The 27478-nt window shown below is 46.6% G+C and overlaps 1 protein-coding gene across 4 annotated transcripts in view; it reads left to right on the top strand.

The window, feature by feature from the left end:
• The first annotated feature begins 3128 nt into the window (after positions 1-3128).
• LOC108494809 overlaps positions 3129-27478 on the top strand; it is an 80553-nt gene continuing 56203 nt past the window's right edge. For 2 of the 4 annotated variants that reach the window (XM_017809699.1, XM_017809697.1), the window contains exon 1: positions 20585-20766. In XM_017809699.1, coding sequence (XP_017665188.1) covers positions 20628-20766 — 139 coding nt within the window. In that variant the 5' untranslated portion in view covers positions 20585-20627. Of the gene's footprint in view, positions 3481-9426; positions 9508-9730; positions 9836-20584; positions 20767-27478 lie in introns of those variants that run through there. The other 2 variants (XM_017809698.1, XR_001873963.1) reach the window with 2 other exon arrangements.

Below are 27478 nucleotides of genomic sequence, written 5' to 3'. Positions count from 1 at the left end.
CTGGAAAATAGGTTCTTTTTTTTTTTTTTTCCCCTTTTTTTTTTTTTTTTTTTTTTCCCTTTGTTTTTTTTTTTTTTTTTCCTCTCGGGCAGCTAAGAGTTGTCACCGAGTCTGAGAGGCCCATTTAGAGGAAAACGAGCCTCCGAGGAGAATTGAATGCTTGCTTTTCAGCGGCTGCTGCTTGAACAGTCTGCTTTGCTTTTGGGGCAAGGCAGGATGCAAACACCCAGATTTGTTTAGAGCTTTCCCAATCCCTGCCTGTGTGCATGTGTGTGGATACACAGCCATAAAAATCAGAGGGGCTTGGGCTGCTAGGAACATGTATTAGTCACAAAACGAAGCAAACATTTAATTGAAAAGGCTCTTTAACCTGAGCTGATATACTGGATGGGATTCTGTGGGAATTTATCACTTCACTGGGTCTGTTTTGGGGTGTATTTTGCATTTTATTGCCGTTAGGCTGGATTTTGACCGAGATTAATTAATTCAATTTAACGCAGGTCAAGACATTTTTGTGACAGAAGTTATTTTTTTGTGGAAAAGGCTGATTTGTGGAGATTTTTTTGCTGTGAGCAGTTTGGGGTTTGTGCTTATTCCTTCCTACCCCCAATTCTGAATATTGGGGGTGAGGTTGTTTTTTTTCCCCTGGTTTCTTTTTGTTTTGTTTTGTTTTTGTTTGTTTGATTTGGTTTCGTTGGTTTTTTCCTTGGTTGGGTTGTTTTTTTTTGTTTTGGGGGGCAGGCCGTGTTTTGGTGGGGTTGTTTCCTTTTGTTTTGTTTTGTTTTGAAAACAAGCTACAAAGTTTCAAACCGAAGACAGTATTTTGCTCAAGCCCACCTTGTTTTAAAAACTCATCTAATTTCTGTAAACGTTTAACAAAGAAATTGGCCAATGGAAACATTCTGGAGCGATGCTCTTTTTCAGGTGTTTTTGGGTTTTTTTTTGAACTGCCTTTTGAATTTCTGACCTTTTTATGTATTTTGGCTTTTTTTTTTTTTTTTTTTTATTTGATTTTTATTTTTGATACCTCTTGGGGCGAAGGGAAGGCTTCTTGCAAATGCCTGCCAGCCAAGAGATGAAGGTGTTCTCTGATCTATGAATCACCCACCCACCAGCCTCCAGACAAGGGGGTACCAAGTAGACTATTTAAAACAGGTAAAAGGGAATAAAAGACCTTTATGTGAACTTTTCTGAGCTGCTCGAGGAGTTCCCAGGTCACACTTGGGATCCCCTTAATGGCTTTTGCCTCTCTGCTGAATTCCTCTCAATTTACCACCCCAGAGAAGGAGGATGTTCCTTCCCCACCCCATGGGAAATACAACCCTGGAGTTCATTCCACTGCAACCTGTTCTGAGCCTTCCCCCCATGGATTTTGGGGGAATTGGGTTGATTTCTACCATTTTAAGGCCTAGGCAATGGATTAATTCTGCAGTCTGGGCTTCTGGGTCATTCAGGCACCCATTTCACTGCCACCAGCAGTGGCACAGGTTGCAAAATATTTCCTTTCTGCTGACATTCTTTTTTACCACAGTAAAATTGCCTTAATATATGAGCCAAAATAGGGTTTTGAGACATGTTAATCTTATTCTATACATGCCCTGCCTTTTGCAAGCAGGGCCACGTTGAAGCCCTGAAATGCCACTGGAATATTTTGTGCTCTCTGTCCTTTCTGGGCTGGGTAGGTGTTATAAGCTCTGTTGTTGTCAATGTGTCTCCTTTCTCCTGTCTGGAATGAAAAATAGCTCCTCTCTTTGATCTTCCCCTCATTTGCTAAAAAGTAACCAAAAATAATCCCCCCCCTCCCTTTTTTTTTTATGTTGGGGGGAGGTGGTGAAATGTGCCAGGATTCAACAACAACAACAAAAAAAATAAATTGAGACCCTCCTTTTCAGTGCTTACTAACTGTGAAACATAAAATCCCTGTCCAGGTAAAAAATTTGAGTTGTCATAGCAACAGCAGGATGGCTATTTATTTTTGGATTTCCATTTTCACTGATTTATTTAACACATTGACAATCCATTTATAATGAAGAGGAATTCAAGAGGGTTTTTGTTTCTGGCTGGGTTTATACTGAGCCAAGCTTGGGTTACTTTTCACCAGAGAAAATAAGCAAAGATAAAAGAGGCAAATAAAAAGGAAACCTTGTGGCTTTCTGGGGGTTTTCTTGTAGGCAAATACGGGTGCTGGGTGGTGCAGGGGAGAGGGAAACCGTGACTGACTTGTTTATTTTGTGTCTTTTAGAAGAACCTTAGTGCTGTAAAGCAGAACAAGGGTTTAAGTCCAGCTGTGGGAGCCCCAGATTGTCACCTCCACCTGCCCTTGCCTGCATGCACACACTGCCAGGAACAGGGCAGCAGAGCCACTGGAAGGGGCTCCACTGCTCCATCTCCTTGCAGAAGCCAGGGAATGCCTCAAAGCCGTGGAAAAAAATCCGTATTTCTCATTTTGGCAGCGACCTCTCTGTGCTCAGTGCGGTTCTGAGGCTCAGGTTTGTCTGCTCTCCACAGTGTTTGTGTCCACCCAACCTCTGATCCAGGGCTTGGAAGGACTCACAGAGCAGCCTGGAGTTTGGAGAGCCCAAATACACTCCATCCCAAAAGTATGTAAATGGCCTTTAGCTTTGGGGTGTTGGTGCTGAAATGGGCCGTGCTCTGTGCTCAGGAGTGGATTGTTTGCAGGCCCAAGGGTGGCAGGAGCCCCTCGGCCACTCTGGAAGGTTTTGTGGGGGATGACTGAACCCATCCCTGGATGCACAGCCAGCTCTGGAGCCAAGCAAACAGGCACCCACAGAATCAGGGATTTTCAGAGCTTAGAGCAGTGTAAGTGCACTTGGGTAACGGTAAAATGCCCCCAAACGCCCCCAAAATCCTATAACTTATGAATTCCTCTGTATCTCCCTCCATGGAGATTTAATTCCAGTGGATGCCTTTGAAATCCCACCCAATTCACCTGCCAGAGGAACCAAATCAAACTTCAACATTTGGTGACTCTTGAAAGCATCTGAAGACTGGGAAGTTTGGGGCAGGTTTTTGGAAGCAAAGCAGTGAAATCCAAGTGGAATCACCCGGGGAGAGCAAACCCAGCAGATTTTCTGCTGCAGAACCTGGCTGGGAGCACACAGTCCCTGCCTGGGTTTTCTCCCAGCCTGTCTCTCTCTCTCTCTCTCTCTGCATTTGCTCTGCAGGTTGGTTCCTCTCTGGGATTTGTTTCCTCTGATGGATTCGGGCGACTGAGATTGATGGCTTTAAAAAAAGGACTGGTATTGATGACACACTTGTGAAGCTCAGGGAAAATTGTGAGCCTGGCAAGAGACTGGGGGAGGGAAACCTTCAACCATTTTCTTCTGCTGTTGCCGTTTGGGGCATCAGCCTGGGCTGGTTCCAAGCCAGGAGGGCAGCAGCTGAGCAGAGGAAGTGTTGCACTTTCTGGCCAAACCTGTGAATTTGTGAAGCCTGGGCTTGGTTTTGGATCAGGAAAAGGTAAGGTTTGACCTGTGTGTCAGAAAAAAAAAAAAAAATCAAGTGCTATTTCTGGCTGGGATCTGGAGCCTGCAGAGGGGAGAGTCATGTCCAGCAGTCACTGGTGCTTCCCCCCTTTATCCTGGTGGAGCATCAGACTGTCCTTGGGGCTGAGAGTGGGGGAAGGGTGGGAAAACCCAAGAAATCAACTTCCAGACATAAATACAATATGGACAAGTCATAAACATTATTAAAGCAAGTCTATCCCTGCAGGGCAGGTTTTTGCTCATAATGCTTTCCTGATTGCGCTTCCGCAGAGCTGGGGGAGTGAATAGTGGGCTGATTATCCATGGCCCATGATCTACATGAGTGCAAAACTGTTCCCTTTGTATGTGAGCAGGGAACTTTGCATATTCACTGCCAGGGAATAGCCATCCTGCTTCTTATTCCCTCTTCAGATTCACAGTGGGCCTGATCCCAAACACGGCCACGTCAATGGGGTTCTTTGTCTGGGCCCTCCTTGTGTCCCACATTACCATTGCAAAACCTGCCCTGTTTGTCATCTTAAATATACAGGCCATAAATGGGCCTGGCAGTGACACGGGGTGTGATCACACCCCAGGCTGATTCACCAAACCCTTTGGTAGGTCAAGGGATAGGCAAAGGCAGAATATAAGGGGGAAAAAACCCCCAACAGTTCAAAAAATGACTCTGTGACTGATTAACGAAATTGTCTCTAATTGTTGTTGCTTAAAAAGATCAAAACCCTTGAGAGAAATCCAAGTCTTTTTCCATGGTGCTTTCTTGGAGCCTGACTCCAGTTGTCCAGCTCATCTGGAGCATCATGGAGTGTCCTGAGTTGGAAGGGACCCACAAGCATCCCAGTGGCTTTGTTACAGGGGAGAGCCCAAATGGGATCCGTGGGCAAGAGTCAGAAAGAATCTCATGTTGTATAAAGATTGATGTTGGCAACAATATCCCATAAAAGGCCACTTATGCCTGACACAGTCAGAGTAGCAAAGACTTTTTAAGCAGATGCAAAAGGTGCAGCAGTTTCATTATTCAATTATGGCAGAGCTTTTCCCAACAACTTAATGAACATTCACTTGCAATGTGTTAAACCACTTTTTCTGTTAAATGTAAAGATCAGTGCTAGGAGCTATACATTGTGCAAGATAATTGCACCATGTAATTCTGGTGCTTCAACAATTTATACTGAAATATTGATGGATATGTTCCAACATTCTTCTTCTCTTTTTATTTTTTTTTTTCCCCTCACAAGCATATTTCATAATCTTTTAAATATCTCTCCCCTGAAAACTTTAATGTGAAGCACAAATCCCCTTATGTAATAGAAGTTTAATGCATCTGGATATTGCTAACCAAACAAAAGCTTTTCAGGCCCACTTCTACTTTCAGAAATAAAGGATGCTGTTAACATAAGGTATTGTGAATATGAATTTATGAGGAATGTGCCATAGCAGAAGGGCATGACTAAGGAAAAGTTAAGAGCTCCCCTTTAATATTAGAAATATGAAGTATTTTTTTTTCTGATTTCTTATGGGCATAGCTAAGAATAAAAAAAAACAATTTTTCAAATGGGAATTTAATGTTAAGTGACACTTTGCATAATCTGCTTAGGAAAGGCACTCTGGAGTTGTACTGTCTGTGGTTCCAGCATTGACCCAAGACTTGTAAATTGAACTAGAAATGCAGGGAGGTTAAACAGAGCAACGAGGAGCATCTCAGAGAAGGAACCTCGCTCATAAACTGTGGTTGGAACAGTTGGTTCAAGGGGTTTGTATGTTTGCTGTAAAAATAGAACTTGAATCAAGCAAGTAATAGTCATTAGTAAGTAGTCAGGATGAAGCATTTGGTTGTGAAATTATACAGACTGTGCAGAAATCTCTTGGGTTTGCTCTAGGAGGAAAGGCTTGGAAGATTCCTGGGTGCTGAGAGCTCTGCCTCGGGCTGGTGGGAGAACTGGCAGAGGGAAGCTGAGGGGGTTACCTGTGACAGAGCCCTTGGTTCCTTTATGTGAACAAAGCACAAACTGCAGAGAAAGACCTGTGAATTCCAGTAAATGATCCTGGAATTTGCCCCAGTGTCCTGTTTAGTTGTGACCCTACGAAGCAGTTTGTTACTCCCCAGAGCACATTGTGCCATGGGCTTGTTCTGTTTACCTGCAGAGTTCTCTCTCCTACCTTTGTCTGACAGTTTTATCTCTCTTTTGTTGCATCTTTCTTGTTCTGTGTCTCTGTCCCATCCCTAGAAGTGTTCAAGGCCAGGCTGGATGGGGCTCTGAGCAACCTGGGCTAGTTGAAGGTGTCCCTGCCCATGGCAGGGGTGGAACTGGATGGACTTTAAGGTCCCTCCCAACCCAAACCACGCTGGATTCTATGAAAATGCCACATTTAGGCTCAGATCTGTTTTCTGACCCAGACTTGGACTGGAGCCTTTCCTGTCCCAGGTGAGAACTTGCCCTCTTGGGCCAGCAGCTTCTCTGTTTGAGGAATATCACTTAAGGTCCCTTCCAACCCAAACCATTCTGTGGTTCTGTGGTTCCTGCCCATCTGCTGAAGATTTAAGCAAGGCTTGTACAGGCAACAGTTCTGAACCCTGTTAGTTGTCCCCAGCCCTGTCCTGGGAAGTCCCCTGGCTGACAATGAGCCATAGATCAGCCTTGCCTCCCCTCAGCCCTTGGCTCCCTCACCCAGCCCATGAGATGGATGCTCGCTGTGAGAATGGTGCTGACATTTGCTCACCAGGGACTGGCATGGGACCATCATTTCATGTCCTATAGGTCCCCAGGAAGAACCAGATGCTAATGAGTGCCAGGCCATTAGAGGCCTGGCTTGCACTCCAGCTCCAGTGTCCTAAACTGCCTGTCCTGAGCCCATTATCCATTGTAGCTGCTGGGGGTTGCTGCAGCCTGCCCTGTCAGCAGAGATGTTGCACAACCAGCCAGTGACCACCCAGGGCTATTCTCTTTAGGCTGGATGCCATCTTTTCTGGGCAAGTGTACAGATCATGTCTTGAACTGTGCCAGACACGCTGTTTGTGGTTCACTTCTGCTCATGAGCCTGGCTGAACAAAAAAGGAGATATATATACGTATATATATATTTATATCTGTCCCAGTGGTGTTCACGTCCAATCTGACATCCAGTAGATGGCCCTTGGGGATTCTAACGAGGCACCCACTGCTGTACAGCGTGTTTTGGCAACCAGGAGGGGTGGCAAATCCCCTGCCTGCCTTTCTTCTGCAAGTCTTCATGTTTCTTTTTGGCACATCCACGCAACGAAGATCAAGATGCAAGTACTGCCAAAGCTTCTTGTAGAATAGATGACATTTATATTGTTATGCAGTTTGCTGATCTAAACATACCATTGCCTTGCCTTGATAGCCCAGGGCAAGTGCTAATCAGCTTGTTTTGTGGGCACCATGCCATCTGAAAGGGGGGACACAAATAGAGACAGTATGTGCATCATCCACGAGCGTTGCAAGAACACGATTCCCAGCTGAGAGTATCGAAATGTGTCGGTCCCCTGAGCGTGTTGGCATGGAAAAGAGAAGTGACAGCGTTAAATGGAAGGGATTTGGAATGAATCAAGGTTATATTCCTTAGCTGCTTCAAGTTTTCATTTATATAGGTCACGTTGTCAGCCGGTGTAAACAGGCAGGGCTGTGCTGAAAGCAGGGGGGGGTCACCAAATCTGAGCTGCTGAGCATCTGACCCCGTGTGGCTGCTCCCCACGAGGAGCTTCCCCTCTCATTTTGTCCTCTGGGGCATCATGAAAGGAGGTTTAGTCTCAAAGGTAACGTGTAAGTCGAGTTTGGGTTCCTGTGTTGTCTTCACAGCTCCGTCGCTCACACTCGGGGCTGGGCAGTTTGCCCTCTGTGTGCCCAGTGTCACCTCAGGTATGGAGCAGGACTTTGATTTAATTACTATTTTAGTTCTAAGGGCTTTAATCAAGGTTTTCTGGAATGGCAGGTGTGGTGGAATAGTTCACTTGGAGTGCTGCAGTGGATGGATGGATATGGCTCTTAGACAAAGATGTCCGCGGGACACAAGGAGAGGGGCTTGTGTTTTGTGCCAAGGAGTTTGTGTTAAAAAAGAAGAAATGTTCTAGAGGAAAATTATTGTTTAGGGAACACTGATTTGCATGAATGAGTGTTTTCACTTCAGCTGATAGTTAAAAATGGATACTTAAGCCACAGTTTAGCGTCCCAAGGAGGAGCAGTCGGGGCTGGGATCAGGGTGGGAAGGCTCCCAAAGAGGGTGTCGTGCTGGGCATCTCCTCTGAACCACCTGGCTGAGAGGAAGAGCTGAATGAAGCTGCCCTCAACAACTGGGAAAAAAAAAAATCTTCTGTCACTACAACAAGGGAAATTGGGATTAGAGGAGAAACCCCAAAGTGGGAGAGTGGTGCAGCCCTGGAGCAGGAGCCCAGCGAGGCTGTGGGATCTCCATTCCTGAGGATTTCCAGAGCTCCTGTGGCCACCAGCAGATTCCACTTTGAGGTTGTGGCCATGTCTGGAGTAGAAGGATGACTCAGGTGACTTCCAGCCGTCTTTGACACACTCTCCACGAAATACTGTTTTCCTACAAACCTCTGTGACTCTCACGAGTGTTCCCTGAATTAGCCCAGACGAGGTGCAGCCTCTCCATCCTCATCCTCGCTCCCAGGGGCATCTGAAGTGCCCTCAGTGCCACCTCCCAACCTTTGGGTGTTTTATGCACGTCCCTTCCCTCTTTCTGTGCTTTATTTGCTCGGTTGTTTCTCCCTCAGAGTGGATTTTCATGGCCATGTTTTAGGAAAACACGCTCTGGGGGTATCACATACAAACAATTACACTTGAAAACCCCTGAAGATGGACTGAAAGTGGATACTTGCAGGGAATAACAGGGGACTTTGGGTGCACAAGTAGAACTCTAATAGCTGGCTTGAGTTCATTGGGGTAATCTGGCCCTTATCCCAGCCTTTTTGAAAGATAATCATCGTTCCAAGAGAGGTTTTCATTGACTGTAGCATACACTTTATATTTCACTGTGTAATGGAACCTTCCATACACTCAAGGAAAACAATTTACAGAGCTAATTGCTGAACTCTGCAGATATAATCCTTTAAATGGGTTATGCTAGATAAGAGTTTATGTTAAAAAAGAAGAAATGTTCTAGAGGAAAATTATTGTTTAGGGAACATTGATTTGCATGAATTAATGTTTTCACTTCGGCTGATAGTTAAAAATGGATACTTAAGCTAAGACACATTTTAGTGTAACATAAATGCTTCATTAGTTGTGGTGTGAGCTGAAATCCATTGTTTGTTTGCTTTTTTATGTCCCCAAACTTCAGCTGGCGTCGGGTCAAACCGTGCCAAAGATTCCATTTTTTTAATTAAAAAAGAAAAAAAAAGCCAAAAAAGCCCTGCACGGACTCTGAGATGGGAGGATGCCTTGGAGTTCTCATTGTTACTCACTGATTTAGTTTAGACAATCCTCTCCACCCTCCTGTCTCAGCCTACTTCTCAGGGAAATTAGGGGTGGTGTTCATGATCTCACCTGACACAGTTGTCTCCGGAATTAACTGATGAATATTTGCACAGTACAATATTTGTACAGGGGTGGTGCATCCCTCGTGCTGCAGGAGCAGCCATCTGTCACACACACACATCTCTCAGATTGAAGGGCTGCAATGAACATTTTTGGGGCTTGGGAAGTCAAGGAACTTTTGCAGAACTCAGAGAATTAATTTTTTTTTTTTTTTGGTTGCTGTTTTTATGACTTATATTTTAATTCAGATTATAACCCAGGTCTGTACCTGCTGATGGTTGTTGTGGCTTTATTGCCCACACAGTCTGGGGTTATGGCACAAATAAATAAGAGTTCAGCACTGTACAGAAGGTGTTAGTAATGAACTAGACAGAATGTTTGAGTTTAATTTAAATCCATTTTCTCCCCTGTAGCCGAGTGTTGGTGACAGATTGAGAGAGAAGGAGTAAAGCACAGCATTGTGTTTTCTTCCACAGCCCAGTGGAACAAAGGGTATGTATGTTTGTTTTCCGTGGTTCTCTTTAATTATCCTGTAATTTCTGTGTTGTGTTACCTCGATTGTGTTTAGAGGAAGTTCATATATATCCAGAGAGGAAGGGATTAAGGAGGACACTCAAGCTGAGGCTTTCAGAGAGCTGGGCTCTCCAGCACTCCATGAATCAGTAAAACGTGCAGGTCACATCTCATTCCACTGTGAATTTCCCTTTTTTTCCAGGATCTGTGGTGAAATCCCTCCTGTGAACTGCACAACAAAAGCTGCCATCCCCATTCCAGGTGCTCCTTCCCACTGGCAAACAGCCTAAGGAGGAACTGTTTATAGGTGAGATGTTCCCTCCAGTCAACTGGAGGGATGAGCTTTTTGTTCCTTTCTAGTAGAGGAGTCTTGCCAGTTGTAAATTGAACTGATAATTAAGAGCTCAGAAACTTTTTAACCCGTGGATGTATTTGTACTGTATTTATACAAAAGTACTGTAAAAGCACAATATTTGCACAAAAGACTGGGATATATTGCACAAATCCATTGCTGTTACGTGCTTACAGCAACAGATTTTTAACATGGAATTGGGTGGTTGGAACTGGCTGATCTTTAAGGACCCTTCCAACCCAAATCATTCTGTGATTCTATGAAATTCCTGGGTGCAAAAATGCATGTTAACCAGAAAACGAGCTTCACTGAGATCATTAAAAACTCTCTTTTTTTTTCTTAATTTCTTTTTTTGTTTTTTTTCCCCCCCACCCACCATCCCGCTCGGAAAACCGGCCTGATTTTTGAAGCCCTTAATTAAGGATGGAAATTCAGTGTTAGGCAGATGCTGTCATTTTTTTTTCTTCCCCTACCCCTCCAGCAAAAACCCATGTGCAGTGTGCTGCCTGGGGCTCAGAGACTGCAGGATGGGATGAGCAGCATCTGCAAAACCTGCAGGGTCCTGCAGTCAGATGAGTCATGTGTTGCACGGGCAAAGTTTAATCCCAGAGAAGAAGTTCCAAGACAGGAAGAACCCCCTGAAAACAACAGGAATTGGTACAGTATTTGGGCAGTAAACACAGGTTAGAACAGTCTGGGTATTTGCTTTAATCCTCTCTGGTTCTATTTTGAATCGCTGTGTTCCTACTTGCTAAACCACTTTCCTTTTTCACTCTGTTTTACTGTGACAGAAGGAGGAGGGGATATTTTGGAAGCTGGAAAAGTGCCACTGATTTTTTTTTGCAGGTTTCTTGAACTGAGCACTGCCACTCTGGAAGTGCTGGGAGCCTCTTTCTTCCAGGGTTCCCCATAGAATTCCCACCCTCCCACGAGGCAGGACGTGCCCCAAGGTGCAGGACTCGCCTTCCTGAATGTTTGAGGGGATGAGGGAGTTTGGATTGATGGGCTCTCAGCAGCACAGAGCCAGGGAGCCCAAATATTGCCAAAAGATCAGGAGCTGAGTGTGAACAGGATGGAAAATTCCTCTGCAGTGTGGGTTGATGGAGTTCAGCATCGGGGCAAGCAAAGGTCGAGCAGAAAGGTCCAACCTGGCACGAGGCCACTCCCCATGAAGGGTTTGGCTTTGTGTTTGGGCTGGGTTGGTGCTTGTGCCAGTCCTTGCCTGGAAAATGCCTGATGATCCACATTTTAGTGGGGGATGTTGCCCAGCAGCTCATGGTGGGGAAGAGCTGGAGGCGGGTTGGATGGAGCTTTGAGCAACCTGGTCTAGTGGAAGGTGTCCCTGCCCAGGGCAGAGGGGTTTAAACAAAATGCTCTTTAAGGTCCCTTCCAACCCAAACCCTTCTGGCACTCTTTGATTTATGAGGCTTTATTTATTATATATTTTTTAATTATTTTTTCTGTTTCCTCTCGGCATAATGAAATACTCCAGGGGTGTTGCTCGTGTTCTGCCATACATTTGGGTGTGGTTTAGCAGACATTCCAGGTAGTCAACCTCAAACCATGTCCCACAGTGAGGCCTCTTTTAGAGAGCAGTAAACAAATCTCACTTCTACTTCTTCGTTTTTACTTTTTTTTTCCCTTCTCCCCTGAGCCAAAATTCGGGAAAGTCATTTAGTGTCACCTAGGTGGCTTTTAATAGAGGCTTGGAACAAGAAGGAAAAAACCCCTCTTGTGCCCACTTGTTTCTTAGGTCACGTTGCCCACAGCTCGTCTCACCACTCCCTGAGAAAGTTTGTCTAAGTCCTAAAATAATTCCACGCTGCTGGCCCACAAATATTCCCATTTGGTCATCTTTATATAGAGTAATTACTGTTTAACATGGCACCACAGCTGGGCCGGGGCTTATTTTGGGTTAGGAGATATAAAAAGCTGTTTGTAATAAATAAATAAAATTACTGGGTTTGTTGCTCTGTCATTCTAAACAAATGAGCCCAGAGACTTGTTAGTTTGCTTATTCTTTTCTGCTTGTTTTGCTTTAAGAGTCAGCATTTGTGAGAGGCTTTGGTAGCAAAGGTATCCATCCTGGCTAATTTAGACAAGCCCGCACTTCAGTGACCAAAACTCTAATTTTTGGGTGTTGTGGTGACACCGAGGGAGCTCTGTGGGGTGGCACATGCCCAGGGAAGGGGGTCAAGCCTTAACCAGTGGGTACAAGTTCATTTTCCTCAGCAGGTGATGGGTGGGAAGAAGCACCTTGAGGGAAAGGTCTTGGCTCTGTGCTGTCCTCCAAACAGGTATTTGAATTTCTGTGCTGGCCACAGAGCAAGCAGCTCATTCCCACAGCTCTCTGGGTGCCATCAGCATTTTTTCAGGCCATGCTGACTCCAACATCAAAGTTCTTTCTAATTTTAATAACTTTGATATATATATATATATTTATCCACATGTATTTTATATTTGTTCATATATGGATATATGTGTGTGTGTGCAGCCAGAGAAAAGGAAAACAGGGCCATGTATATCCATGTGGCATTTCTTATCTGTCCCTAAAATACAGGTGTCTCTGTGGGAAACAGGTTGTGAAGCTGTTTATTGTCCAAGAGTTCAGGAAGTTGAGGGTGTTATATTCACTTACACTGCTCCCCAGGCTGGGCTGATCATTTCACCTCAAAAATCAGCATCAAAGTCGATCTCACAGAAGACCCCAATATTTTTAGTAGTCATGGGAAGGAATGTTGTCCACTGGGACAGAGGCTGTGGGTCAGGACTCAGGGTTTGGTTGTCTTTTGCTGCTTATTTTGTGGCCTTGGGCAATTCTTAACACTCTTCTGTGCCTCTCTTTAATAGGAAAATGGGACCAGTTCTCTTGCAGAGAATTATTTAAAGGGGAAATTGAAGTTTGGAGACCTTTTACCGGCCTCTGGCATCAGAGACATAGAGTAGTTACGAGATGTATTCCTGTGCTTTGTCTTTATTAACGATCTGAACTCCTGGAGAAATAATCATATTATCAATATCCATCCTATTATTCCTTGTATTCATATATATCTTGCTGCTGTTGCTCCAGGTGCTCCATGGCAGCTCTGGCTTTCTGTGGGATATTTCCTACATGTTCCTGATAAGGATCTAATTATTTCTTCCAGCTGCAGCAAATCTTGTAGGTCCAGGTAAATCTCGTGGTGTAGGAACTAAGAGGGAGGAGAAAAGTTCGATGCCAGGGATCAGACTTTGATCTTTCAGGGATTGGATCTTTCCCACTGTTGGTTGCTTCTTGAATAAATCTGAAAGAGCTTTCATTTTATTTAAAAGGCTTTTATTGATCAAAAAGGCTCTGTCTCCTTGAGTGGCTGAAGCAGGTTTAACTCGTGGTAGAAGTTCTTATTTGAGTTTGTTTTTACCATCTTGGTTGATGCACAATTTTGTGCTTTTTTTTTAAAGGTAACTGGGAAACATTCACATGGTTGGAGACAGAAAAAAAAAAAAAATAAGTGTAGGTTTCCTTCCAGTCCATTAATTTTCTTTCATGGAGCTCTGTACCAGTTTGAGAGCACAATTGGGAGGAATCAAAACACAGACATCTAGACCATTACGTCAGATCAAAAAGGGAACAGATTTGTTTTGAAACTGGGTCTGATGCATTTGTCCGAAGCCATGAACGTTTCCGAGACCTCAGAACATTCTTGCTGTTCTGCCTCAGGATGAAACTTAGATCATGTGAACTCGGGAGAGAGATCCCAAAATATTTGAAACCATTTCAGTGACTGCAGCCCTAATTCAAAGTCCTTTGCCGGGTGAGGCCAAGCAGGGATTTGAACCTGATTTTCATGCGCGCTCTTTTCTTCTCTTTCCTCCTTTTAACGTCTTATATTAAAGAAACCATCCCCATGGATTCCATAAAAACGGATTTATCCAGGTCAGACACGAATTTTTTATAAGTGACCCCCTGTTTTGTGTCCAACCACCCCCCACCCCTGAAATAAATACATAGATTAGGGGTAGGGAATTGGAAAGTCCCATAAAACAATTTTTTTCTGTGTTGCCTAATAATTTGTATTATTTTACAATAGTTTAAGTTGTTTAAGTTACAACTCTTTCTAACTGAACCTCTGTGCAGTGTAAAGGACAGAGAGCAGGGTGGGAAGATGTAGAGTTTGGGGGACAGCATCCATCCAGTGGGTGGCTTTGCTGGGTTCATTGACCTCTTGTAGCCTGTCCCCATGGCTTTTAGGACCAGGCTGCAAACTGGACTGAGCTCCTTGTGCTGCCAATCACTCGCTGTCCTGGACAGAAAAGGAAACAGCAGCTCTGCTTCCGTGCTCCGGATGCTGAGTCACCTGCGTGGTGGCAGAAAATAGCCCAGGGGCTGCTGTTTGCCCAGAGTGCCTTGGGGAGGTTTCATCAGCTCTGCTGGGCTTGGGCAAGTCAAACTGCAGAGCTTTCAGCCCTGGGGCCAGTCTGTGGTTACTCACACAGTGCCCCGGTGCCCGAGGTGCCCGTCAGTGATGAGTAACTTCTTGTTCACAGTTTGTTTGAAAGCCAGTGGCAATATTTGGTTGGTTCGAGTTGCTGTTCCATTGGTGCACAGTGTCAGTTCAAGCCTGTTTTGCTGGAAATGTGTTCCAGCTCGTCTGTCTCTTCTCTGTGCCTGCTCCCAAAGCCTGAGCTGGTCCGTGGTGGGGGTGATGAGCTGTCCCACTGCTGTGTTTGCTGTCCACTACCAGGGTTTCACCAGATGAAGGAACCACTGTTCCCAAATTTCTGTGCCCACTGTCACCAACCATCCTGGTTCAAGCCAGGGCCACTTTCTCTGGCTTTATGGAGCATTTCTGTGCTCTCTGCCTGCTCTAGAGGGTTCCAGGTGCCTTCAGACCAAGAAACCCTTCAGAGAAGCATCACTTATGGTGCTGTATGTGCCGTGGTACTTCTTATTGTCAGAGCTGCCCTAGTGAGCACCGAGCTGGGGACACCAGTTCAAGCAGGCTACTGGAAAGGAGATTTCTCCACGCACCTGATAGCTCAGACAGGATGCTGCTGGTCCTTGGGTCGTGCTCCTGCAGCACTGTGTTACCAGCCTGCCACCCAGCCTCCCCTCCACGGGTACGGCTCGTCCCTGCTGCTCCGAAGGCAGAGACAGAGGCAGCCAGGGACTGAATGCAAATGCAGCACCACACAGCCCTGCTCCTTCCCTCAAACTATTGATTACGTGTCTGGTTTGCTCTCCCCTGGTAATAGGCCATAGGCAGGAGGCAGCAGGGCGAGGAGGAGGAGGAGGAGGAGGAAAACCTGTCGTGGTGGTTCGATGCGGCTCTTGAGCCAATGGGAGGAGAAAGGCTGTGGATTGGGCTGGCAGAGAGCACGGGTGGGGGGACTGTCTTAGCAACAGCAGGGAGCAGCTCTGCCCCCTCCCACCCTGCAACCAGGCTGGAAAGTTCCTGATGATGTCCCTTAATGTATTTGTCTCGCCCGTGCCAAGCTCGTACGTGATCGGTGTGACTTTGCCGCGTGTGCCGGTTTATCCCTCCCCTCCGTGATCCTTTGGAAAGGGTAGAAGGGAACCTTTTCTTTATCTGTCCTACTAAAACCAACTAGTGAGCTCAAGGTAAAGGGATCAGCTGCTTGATTCAATGCTGTGCGAGCCCTGAGAACAAAAGTGAGGTTTGTATTGTGTTTTTGTGGTTGGTATTTTCCTCTTGATGTCTTTCCAAGGCTGTCTGAGGTTCAAACAGAGAGTTTCTTGCCAGTCTGTTGTGGCAGTGGGAGCTGGGCACCTTGACTGTGTTCTCATCTCTGCCAGGTGAATCCCTACCCTTTAAAATCCGGATCACTTTGCTGGGCTCTCAGGTTTGGAGGAAAAGCTTTCTGACTTGAGCTTTCCCTGCGACCCATGGGCTGAGAAAAGCCAGTCCAAGACACCCTCGTGCTTTGCCTCTTATCTGCCTTACAGCAGGAAGTGTTCTTTCTGTCTCCCTGCCTCTCTCCTGCTCCATCCATCACTGCCTTAACCCACCAGAAATGAAAATGGCAGTTTAAATTCATCCAAACCTTTCGAACATTTAATGGAACCGAACACCGGCTCCTCCAGCGCTTCCCTTGCAAACGACCTTCTCTGTCCTCCCCTCACCTGCTGCCTCCTCCTGCTCCTGAGCATCCCCATGTTTATCTCAGTGTTTGCATGCTGATAACAGACATAGATTTCTGTGAGTCCTGCACCTGCCCAGACGGCGGGGACAATAATAGCAGCACCGTCGGGACCGATATATATTGGTCTTAGGAGTGTGTCCAATAATGTCTGGGTCAGGGAGCCTTTAACTGCAGTGTCAGGGAATTTAGTCAGCTGTCATCGCTCTTAATTAAAAATAGCTGAGACTCACTTACATTCCTCTGCTGTGTGTTAGCTCATTTGTCATCTTGTCCTCTGCTCTCCTGCAAACCCCCTGGACACCTTCGGAACCAGGCAGAGGGTGGAAATTCCTGCAGCAGGTAAGAGGACGAGGAGCAGAGAGTGGATAAGCAGAGCCACGAGCTGCTCTTTGGGTCAGGAGTTCAGCAGGATCCTCGTCCCCTTTAGGATACATAACCACTCAGTATGAAATGTTCTGTATGTATTTTTTATATATATATATATATATAAATTTTATATATATATATATATATATATAAACCCAGGCTGTGCAGGGAATGTGTCAGGGAATAAATCAAACAGTAACTGTCCTGGGGTTACAGCAACTTTCCTTGTGGACAAACCAACTTACATTTTTCCATCTTGAGTTTCCAGCATCTTCCTCTGGCCCCAGTGCTCCCAAAGGCAGAATGCTTTTTCAGTCAGACCTTCTCTATGTACATGAGTGATTGGATTCCTAATTCCATGCTAAATGGAATTTAGTGGTATCTGTGATTGCTATCACCTTCCAGTAGGTTTCACTAATTTATTTGTGCTATTCCTAAGGGGACAGGGAGATGGGAGGTTACACAGAGGTTCAGGAGCTGCAGAGGGAAATAAATCACATGCTGTAATACCATTGCTGAAAGAAAATGCACCCCCCTCCCCCTGCCAAAAAAAAAAAAAAAAAGGGATTTATTGTGATTCTCACTAATGCTCAGAGTCAAGGGACAGTTTTGGCATAGTGAGAATTTTTCTGGCTTCCTTTTTGCAAGTAAATCAGAGGTGGAAGAGCATTAGACTGACTGACTTCCTGAACTGGAAGTTGCATCCGGATTTCCATGTTTAATTGGCTGGGCTGACCTATCTTCCATGAGTTTTGCTCGTCCATTTTCGAACCTGTTTATGTATTTAGTCTCCACAGCCTTGGGTGGTGATGAATCCCACCATTAAACCACATATTGTTTGAAGAGGTCCATCCAGGATGTCCTGTACAACACCGTGAACCTGTGCAGGGAGGGAAGGGGTGGCTCTTGCCAGGGCTGTGCATCAGCTCAGCCCAAATTGGTGAGAATTCCTCCTGACACCACTCAGGAAGGGAAGCAGCACCAGAACTCCAGTGCTTCACCACCCAGCTTGGGCTGGGTGACCAACTGGGACCAGTGTGAGCTCCCACACAGGAGCACTCCCACTACTAAATGAGGATTTTTCTGGCCATACAGTTATTTCCCTCAGGAATGTGTTCCTTCTGACCTGACTGAAGATCCAGTGATACTTATTGAGGTTGTAAAAAACATTTTATTTCCTGTAGAGGGAAAATTCACATGCAGCTCATGGGATAGTCCTGCTTTAATTTCATATATTATCTTCAATCTGGTTATTTTTTTTTTTCTGAGTCCAGTTCAAGAAAGTTGTGGAACAGTTTAGAGGGATAAACAGGGAAATGAACTGATTTGTCTCAATATTGCTGGTGGATTTTGTGTTATTCTGAGGTGTACTAGAATAGGAAATCAGAAGCAACAGATAAAAGTTCCTCTGAACCCCAAGGCATCAAACTAAGGACAGAGCCCCACGTTAGCTGAGACATTTTCACTGCAGAATTTTTTTTTTTAAAACTAATTAAGCTCTGATGACTTCAGCTGTATTTTCAGCCTCTGATTAAGGCCATGATACTAATTAAACTCTTGAATTATTAAAAATGCAAATAGTCAGACCTGTGTGCAACAGCAGACTTGCTTTTCCACGCTCCAGGACAGCAGTGGGAATATTTGACAGAGTCCCTTGTGGTCAAAAGTTTTTCCTTTCCCTTTTTTTTTCTTTTTTTTTCTTTTTAAATGGCTGCTCTCCACTTGATGCAGAACTGAAAAAAAAAAGCCAGCTGCTGGGGTGTAAATGTCTCAGCTGCCTTGCAGCTACACGAGGCAGTTTGATTAGAACACAGCAAAGTTTTGGAAGGAGCTGAGGGTTTCTTGACATCCCCCCAGTGGCATTTTGGCTGGATGGGCTGTTGGGATTGAAATACCATCCAGTCCTTAGAGGGTGAGTTTGCTTTCAGCAGCACAGCTCTCAGAGCTGCCTTTCAGCTCCCCACTTTGTTGTCACAGTTCAAGATGTGAGCCACGATGAATTATTTAACCCTCCGGTTGTCCTCTCAGATCCTGCCTCTGGCATCCCCTGTGACACACAGGCACTTCCAGAGAGGTGTCCCCCCCACCCCAGGAGGGCTGAGTGTGGCCTTTCCCTCCGCCCAGGTGAGTTTTGGTCGTGGCAAATCGATCAGGAGGGGATCTGAAGGACTTTTTGATCTCTCGGCTGTCGACATCTGAGCAGGCACCAAGCCCCTCTTCTGAGTAACAGCCACTCTTGTGCACAAACACATCTTCTGAGGGAGCAGTTTGCAAGCAGAAGCAGGGCTCCTCCCCAGAAGTACAATTAGCTGGTCTGTAGCTACGCTGGAGTTCTGTGGGTTGGGTAAGAATTGCCCCCACAGCCTCCCCACTGTCCCCACGTGCTTGGATCAGGGCAGTTTCTGGGGTTATCATAAAGGGTTTGCACAGCCCCGGAGCTCCAGGGACACCCTGAGTGCCATTTCTGCACCTCTGCTCTCCCCTGGGCAGTGTTTTGGGTGTGCAGCCCTCCTGGTTGAGACAGTGGCCCAGGGGGCTCGTGTCTGTCCCCCCTTGTAGCCCTTGTGCCATTCTGGAGGCTCTGCTGGATCTGGCAGCGTGTGCAGCCAGTGCCAGCTGGGACATTAGAGGGATATGCCAGGAGAAAATCTAGTTATAACTCGCCCAGAGGGAAGTTTCTTCCTCGTGCCGAGTTAGTTCATCAGACAGACATAAATAAAAGAAGGTGCACGAGGCACTATTCAAATGCAGCAAGTGCACGTCCTGTTTAATAACCTGCAACCCTCGCTGGTGTGAAGTGACAACAATTTATTGGAGTCACTTATCAGATAAAAACATGACCCAGTGTGTGCAGTTGAGCCCAGGCAATGGCAGGTCTGATGCTAAAGATATGTCTTTTTTTTTTTTTTGCTTCTCCTCTCGACTGTCCTTCTGGTGTGTTACAACAAAGAAATAAGTGGGCATTGCTTTACCTATGACAACTGATTTTTTTTCATCCTCCTGCTCTAATGGGCTGCAGGTGTTTCACAGCCAGCCCAGACTAATCAGGACAGACACTCTGGCCACGAGCCAAAATTATAAAACTGTCCAGGGAGAGAAGAGAAGAAAAGAAAAGACAAGGGCTGGGGTGAGGGAGTGGGAAAGGAAAAAAAAAAACCCAGAAAGCGAGGGAGTCACTCCATGCTGAGACTTTGCACTTTTGTGTCTCCTGAAGTGAATGCATCAGTCAGGAATCAAAGGTTTGAAAAGTCATTCAGCCCCTCCAAGTGAGAAGGGGAACCATCTGCCCTCCAGGATGGAGCTTCTCCTCCCAGTGGCACCAGAGCAGACCTGGAGGATCTCCATCCAGCAGAGCTACACCCAGCTCACCCAGGATCTCACATCCTGGCCTGGTGGGGGCATCTTCTGCCAGAATAATGTTTGGAACCCAGCTCTGGGGTGTTGTGCCACCACAGTGGCAGGCTCCTCTGTTCCAAGAATCACTGTGGGGTTGTCCAGTGTTAATTAATTAATTCTTTTTCGGCAAAATTTGAGCTCGGTAGAAACCACAAAGACAAGGCAACTCATTCAGAGCTGCAGCCCCTCACCCTCTGAGATTTTACAGTGTGTGCTGCCCTCAAATCCTGCAACAAATCCCTCGTGTTTCCTGGAAGCTGGAGCAGCGATGGGAAGTCAGAGGGAAGGAAGGATGTGCCGTGTGAGAATGGAAGATATCCCCATGTCCTCACGGCTTTGCAGATGGTGCTGCTTGGGAAGGCTGGGTTGGGATGCAGGATTTTTGGGTGTGAGCCAAAGAGCAGCCAGGATAAGGGAGCACAAGGGAAAAGCTGGCTCTGAGCATTTGGCTTGACTGGCCCTGAGGCATTTTAGCTGATGGGCAGAGATGAACCCCCCCAGGTGCCTCTCAGGGGTGATTCTGTGAGTGCCTTGGGGATGTCCCTCACCTTGAGCTTCCCCAAGCAGGTCCCTAAAGGTGAGATGTGTCCAAGCCTAAAGGCTTTTATGTCCATGGCAGCACTCTGGTTTTGGGCTCCAAATATCAGACTAATGAACACATTCTGAGGTAAATTCACTTCACTGGATTCAATATGACAGATCCCAACCACAAGTCTCTTATCCAGATTTGTTTGGAGCCAGGATTTGGTCCAGGCCAAATGTTTTGTTCTGTTTGTTTATCTAAGACATGGGTTTGGATGCTTAGCAAGGAAAAAAAAAAACCCTCAGCAAACTATAACTGATGGAAGTTAATTATTTTCATTTCAGATCTCCTTCTGGCAGCTGGATGAGAAGGGAATGCCACGGCAAAGGAGGGATTACCGAGTTGTATCCAGAGGGAACAGCAGTGCTGTGTGTTACACATATCACCACTGCAACAGGTCAGTGCCTTCTCCCTGGAGTCACTGTCAGGGCTCTGTGAGGAGCATCAGACCCTGCAGATGCTTTTAAAGGTGATCAAAATGGCACAATTGTAATTCAGAAAGGAATGACACAGTTGTGAGGCTTAAGTAATTTAAAAAAAAAGTGGTATCAGATCTGTTTTTTTTCTTATAGGGAGATGAAAAGGAGTTTCAGAAAGTGCTTTGTAACCAGGCAGGCTGCATCAGTTTGGAATTTTCTGATTTTTTGGATGGCCTTTGGGTTTTTGCATTTTATAATCTGCTTGGAAAAGTCTGTGAGTTCTGGGTTGTTGTTTGCAAAGTGCTGGGAACGCCGTGACGTCTCTGAAAATACAAACAGCAGTAGTGGCAGTGAACAGCAGCTTATCAAAACGTTTTGTCATGGCTCAGAAACCCATGGATTGTTTTTCTCTCTGGTTCACCTCTTGAAGAATCCTGTGCTTGGATTTCTGACTTGGGATGACAGTAAAGCACAGAAGGGTCTCTGTGTGGGGCGCCCTGGTTTGGGAGCCGTTGTGGAGATGGGACACAAAACCACATGAATGTTGGGTGACAGGGACATGACTTCATTTTCTTTTCTTCTTAAGCTTATCCGAGGGGAGGAAACTGTAGAGCTTATCTTTTCCTGAGTGGAAGAACTGATCTCAAGTGCATGTGTTTAAAGCTGCAGCAGCATGAGCCAGGTTAACTTGACTAAACCACAAAATCTGACTGAGCCTAATTAGAACCCAGGATGACTCCCAGCACTTAAAGGTTTCTTTCAAGATTATGATGAGCTGACAAAACGTATTAGTGAGAGGTGGAATTGGTATGAGCCATGTTTGGCATTTGCCTACTTAGTGGCAGCAACAAGAGGTCCTGTGCAGGGATCAGAACCCTGTGTGTGTGAGCCTGGGTTGATTCACTCACCTAATTTTGGTGTTAACACAAGTACCTGAGTTAGTGGCACTCAGAGTTGATGGAATGGACTGAATTTAGAGGGTGGGGAGGCCCTGGCACAGGTTGCCCAGGGAAGCTGTGGCTGCTCCATCCCTGGAAGTGTCCAAGGCCAGGTTGGACGGGGCTTGGAGCAACCTGGGTTAGTGGAAGGTGTCCCTGCCCGTGGCAGGGATTTGGAACAAGATGATCTTTAAGGTTCCTACCAACCCAAAGCACTTTAGGATTCTGTGATCCTACATGATCTGCTGTGGAGCCCAAGCAAACTGTGCTCTCAACAAGGGCTCTCAGTGAATTGCCTGCTCCTGGCTGGGAGGAATGCAAGCCCAGGGGAGGTGTCCACTCAGCCCTGTGAGACAATGCACGGCCTAAGTGCACTGCAAAGGAGATCAGCAGGTTCTCAGAAAGGATTTGCAGAGGAGAGGCATTGCAGTCTGCCAGCTCTTCAGTGCTGCTGGGTCGTTTGTGAGCACGGGGAGGATTTAAAGAGCTGAAGGAGGGCACTGGAGTAGTTTTATACATTTATTTCACAGGATTTGTTTTGCTTTGAGGCAGTGCTCTTATTACCACCAGCCTGGATCCCTGTGCTATCCATCCTGCACCAGCCTGGATCCCTGTGCTATCCATCCTGCACTAGCCTGGATCCCTGTGCTATCCATCCTGCACTGGCCTGGATTCCTCTTTTATCCATCCTCCACTATCCTGGAACCCTGTGCTATCCATCCTGCACCAGCCTGGATCCCTCTTTTATCTATCCTGCACTATCCTGAATCCCTGTGCGGTCTATCCTGCACCAGCCTGGATCCCTGTGCTGTCCATCCTGCACTATCCTGGATCCCTGTGCTATCCATCCTGCACTGGCCTGGACCCCTCTTTTATTCATCCTGCACTGGTCTGGATCCCTCTTTTATCCATCCTGCACTGGTCTGGATCCCTCTTTTATCCATCCTGCACTGGTCTGGATCCCTCTTTTATCCATCCTGCCCTGGCCTGGATCCCTGTGCTGTCCATCCTGCACTATCCTGGATCCCTGTGCTGTCCATCCTGCACTATCCTGGATCCCTATGCTGTCCATCCTGCCCCAGGGCAGGCTTTGCACTCTGTGTTTGTGGGCTGGAGCCATCAGTGCTGGAGCAGGGCCGTGGAGCTGCTGTGCCTGAGCAGAGCCAGGCTGGTGAGGAGCAGAGCTGATTGCTGCTGGCTGGCACTGGGACCCATTCCCTGCCAACTCCAGGCCTCTCCTTCCCGTGCCAGCAGGTGCTTTGCCGATCTGAGCGCTGCCAAGCTTCCTCCTGCTGTTCTCCTGAGTTCCAACATTTCATCTTTGCTCGTGCTGCTGTTTACAGTCCCTCTGCCCTGTCTGTTCAGAGACTCATTTGCTGCTGTCCTGGTGCCAGGGTTTTCCATCCAGGGCGATGGAGCCGGGCTGACACTCGCTGGCTCCACCGCCTGGCCCCGAGCACTGGGCTCAGCCACCCCTAACAGGTCCCCTTGCTTTCCCTCCAAGAACATGATTAGAGGTTTGAGGCTGAGCAGACAGCTGGTACACGCTCTCCCAGGGCAGCCTCTGTGTCTGGGCCTCCGTTGTTTCTGTCCAAATCATGTCTGACTCCTTTCCAAAAGCGTTTCAGTCTGTAAAACCAGACCAGGTGCCTCTGGTCGTACTCATTCCTGAAATACCAGCTAGGAACAAAAAGCATTTTGGATTGGTCTTAAAATAGGTAGGAAGTTCATTTCAAACTGGGATTTTTTTTTTTCCTCACTTAAAGCATTTGATTCTTCCCTTATGCTTTCTGGATAGAAAAGTGACCTTGCTCAGATCAGTCCCTGGTCTGAGACCTGAATTACTGCATCCCCTTTTACTGGAGCTTCAGAATTGCTCTGTGCCCCACTGCAGCCTCTGAAACCTCACCTCTGTACACATTCTTTGCACCTTGACCCCTCGGGTGCTTTACATAGAGTAAAACTCCCAGCGGGTCAGATGGGAGCTTTTGCTGCAATGTGCTTTCCCATTCCACTCAATTAATTTGCCAAAACAGTAGGAAAAAAAAAAGCAAAATAGACCTTACCAGCCAAGCCTGGTGGAAGTGTTTAAAAGCTCTGGTGTTCTCTGAGCTTTGGTTTCGTTCTGCATCTGTGATGTTCCTGCATCCCTGCTCACTGCCAAGCCAAGTGCTTTGTCCTCCAGACTGTCCTTCATCCAAACAGCGTGAGCAGTGCCCCTGGCACCAGGGCTGCTGCAGGGCTCCTGATGCTGCCAAGGAGCCCAGGCCTTGATTTTTGGAGGGGAGATCTGCCAACCTTCTGTGCCGGGGCCTTTGCAAACTTCCCCGGCGCATCTGTTTTATTTCTGCTCGTGGGTTGCACTGAATAGTCCTTTTGTGTGCTCCGTCTGACGACTCAAACTGGCTCTGAAGAAGCCAGAGATAAATATGACAGCTCCTGTTATGGAGTATCCCCTGGACACTGCGGCCTGACCTGTACCCAGTGCGTGTCAGTAATGATGTTTATATTGCTGTGTCAACTGCAGCTCTTATCGCGTAACCAGAGCTGGACCAAATGAACGTGGAAAGCTTTTCTGTCCCTCTGCTGCTGGGGTCAGCTGCAGGGACACAGATGGGACAAGCACTTTGCCACGGGGCTGTTTACCCCAGTGAATGCCACGATGTTCCCTGATTCCTCTGAGGGGAAAATAATGGTGTGTGAACTGACAGGAGAGCAGCACGAGGGCGGGCTGACGGGCACTGCCGCGGGTCTTTGCACCTCCGAGCAGCAGGTCTTTGATGCCTGAAAAAGGGTTCCCATCAGTCAGTCTTATCTCCAGAGCGCGGATATTTCGGAAAACGGGACCCATTTCGTTTGTACTTAAGCACAGGCACCAGAAAGGAGTGTTTATGCCCCCGGGACTCGCAGTTCAGTTGCTGGAGTGTCACCAGTTCAAGGCGTCACCCCGTGAGAGGCACTGGGAGCTCGGCTCTGCCCGCGCTGGCTCTGGACAGTGTTTGACTAGACTGCTTTTATCTCTCCAGTCTGTCTGTGGGAGTTGAATCTCTGTGCAGAGACTGCATTGCTTGGCATCTAATCTGCACTGGTTGACTCAGTCAGGCTCAGAAGGCAAGGGGGGAGGGAGATAAGTAGGAGGGAGAAAGGTGGGAGTGGAAAATAACATATTTGAGGGGACAGCAGGAAGCCTGGGCTCACTCGCATCTTGGGAATTGCTCAGGACGTGACCAAGTGAGTGTTTCCTGATCCCCTTTTTCATTTTTTCCCTCCTTTTTTCCCTCCTCCCCCTCACTGAAGACCAGGAAGAAGGGCTGCCTAGCAGGGCACAGCTGGGGGAACCCCAACAGGGTGATGCCCTTAGCAAATGTCACTAGAAAGCCAAGTGTCCCAGCTGGGTGGAACCTGGATCCACCAAGATACCTCAGCTGTAAAGATTTCCTTTATATTCCTTTCTGTGGTACCTGGATTTCCACTGACCATCACCTGTGCAATCCAATCCTTGCCTACACACCTTGAGAGGAGATCTCTGCATGGAGGATATTTTCATTTGCTTGCTGTGTGCTTTTTCTGTGGAAAAATGAATCCAAATGGAGACTAAATGAGGTTCCTCAGTGAAGGAAAGAAAGCAAGGGAGATTTCTAACAGATAAAAGACATTATTGCTTTTGGATAAGAGGGATGGGAGTTGTTATTTGAGAGGAGAGGTGGAGCAGGACAGGAAGGAGAGGTTTACAGCTGTGTGTCCTTTCAAGTACTTCAGGACAGTCCAACATAAAAGTTGCCATGTGAACATCAGACGCTGCTGTCTATTAAAGTTGGGGACCTGCTCCCACTTTTAAAGATCAATAATCCCACATTCTCTGTACAGTCAGAGCTGGGATCACAGGATGCTCCTGGCATGTTCCATGTACTTCAGGGATTGATGATGTCTCTTCTTTGTCTGCCCTAATTAAATCCATAAATGGCCTTCGTAGTCACCTGTGTAGCAGGTGACAAGTTGAGCTGCTTGAGGTCACTGGAGAGGGCACCCTGGCAGCCTTTGAAAAAGAAAAGGGTTTTGATCCAGAATAGTCATGGTGTCCCAGTTTCCTGGTCCCTTGGGCCAGCTTGTTCCTAGAACAGGGCTCTGAAAGCAGAGAGAAAAGAATTGTCTTCTCCCAGGGATGATCTAAGAAATCTGGTATTTCTGTTGTCTCAGAGCTTTGCTGTTTACTCCAGCTGCCACCTGTTTTGTTTCTTCGGTGCCTCTCATTAACATATCAGTAATGCCATGACAATTAGGTGAGCAGATCATGTGTGAGTTATGACTTCTAGTTGTCCTGAAGCAGCTCTGGGTGCTGAGGCACTGATGGGAGCTGTTGGTGGAGGGTGCTGTGTTTGTCAAAGTGAGATCCTTTCCAGGGGAAGGAAATTTTTGATTCAGATCCTCCCGGCTCCTGCAGTGGTTCGAAATCCAGAGCAGCTCCAAAAGGATCCAAATTTCACATGCAGTACGTGTTTCACATCAACTCAGCCCGAGCCTGAGAGTGACACAGCCTCATTCTCGGGGATGAAAACAAATGCAAATCCATGTGCTGTGGTTTGTTCTGCTGGATTAGCCCATTTTTTCCCCCCCAGATTGTTGCAGGGGCATTTGCAGGTGTTTTCTCTGTGGTAGTTGTGGCATGCAGGTGTTTGGAGGGAAGGGCACTGCCATTAACAGGGTTTTTTCCCAAGGATAAAGGTGTCTGTGCAGAAACCTGACCCTTTGGAATACGTGTCCTTCCATCCCAGGGACCCTCCAAGATGGTTCATCCTTCCTACAACCTTTTACCTTCTCGTAGCACTTGAGGGTTATCAAAATAAAATAAAACAGCACTGGCAGGATGGGCTTTTTAATTTTACTTCATTTTATTTGCTCAGAGGTATAAAAATAGTATCTTTTAACCTGTCAGTGTGCATTTACAACACAACTGAGGTTTGAAAGAGGCTGTCCAAAATGAAACCCAAGAGTAATAAGAGTGTGCTAGCAGAGCCAGTAGGCATTGAATAGTCTCTGTGGTGGTAGAAAAGCCTTAGGCTTCAACTGATTGCTAATTATGTGGCTTTATTCCTTTTTAAGAAAATACCATGCAAGGTTTGTGAAGGAGGTGAAGTGTGTTAATCTGTGGAGAGTTACCAGTTTTGGGGTTGGTGGTTTGTTCTTTTTTATGGGTTTTTTTCCCCCCCTCCCCTTTTTTTTTTTAATTCCCATGCCTCAATTTGTTTTTCCAGACTGGGCTCTGGTTTGAAAACGAAGCCACAGTCCCAAGTCCTGCCATCCATCTCTTAAGAGTGTCGAGGGCACAAGTTATTCCACCTTAAAAAGAAAAAGAGGGGGGAAAAAAAAGGGGAAAAAAAAAGAAAAAGGAGAAAAAAAAGAAAAAGGGGGGAAAGAAAAGAAAAAGGGGGGAAAAAAGAAAAGGGGGAAAACAATAGAAAAAGGGGGGGAAAAGGGCAAAAAGGGGGAAAAAAAGGCAAACCCCACGCTGTGCAGAGAGGGAGAGAGTTACAGCAAGTGGGCCCCCCGCTTTTCTCCGAGGGGGAATGTAAGCAGATCCTTGCAGAAACTGCTTCGCTCAGCAGTTTTCAGCTTGTTTTAATTGGCCTGGCCTGAAAGAATTCTGAATGCTGTACCTGTGCCAAGGAAAATGCAAATGCTTCCCCGAGCCCAGGCACTCGCAGGGCCTGTCCCCCCGCGCTGGGAGCAGCAGGGATGGGGTGGGAAGCAGGGG

This window comes from Lepidothrix coronata, unplaced genomic scaffold, assembly GCF_001604755.1.
Source record: "Lepidothrix coronata isolate B3197 unplaced genomic scaffold, Lepidothrix_coronata-1.0 Scaffold27, whole genome shotgun sequence".
Lineage (NCBI taxonomy): Eukaryota > Metazoa > Chordata > Aves > Passeriformes > Pipridae > Lepidothrix > Lepidothrix coronata.
The sequence above is the reverse complement of the archived record's forward strand: the minus strand, read 5'-3'. Positions and strand labels throughout refer to the sequence as shown.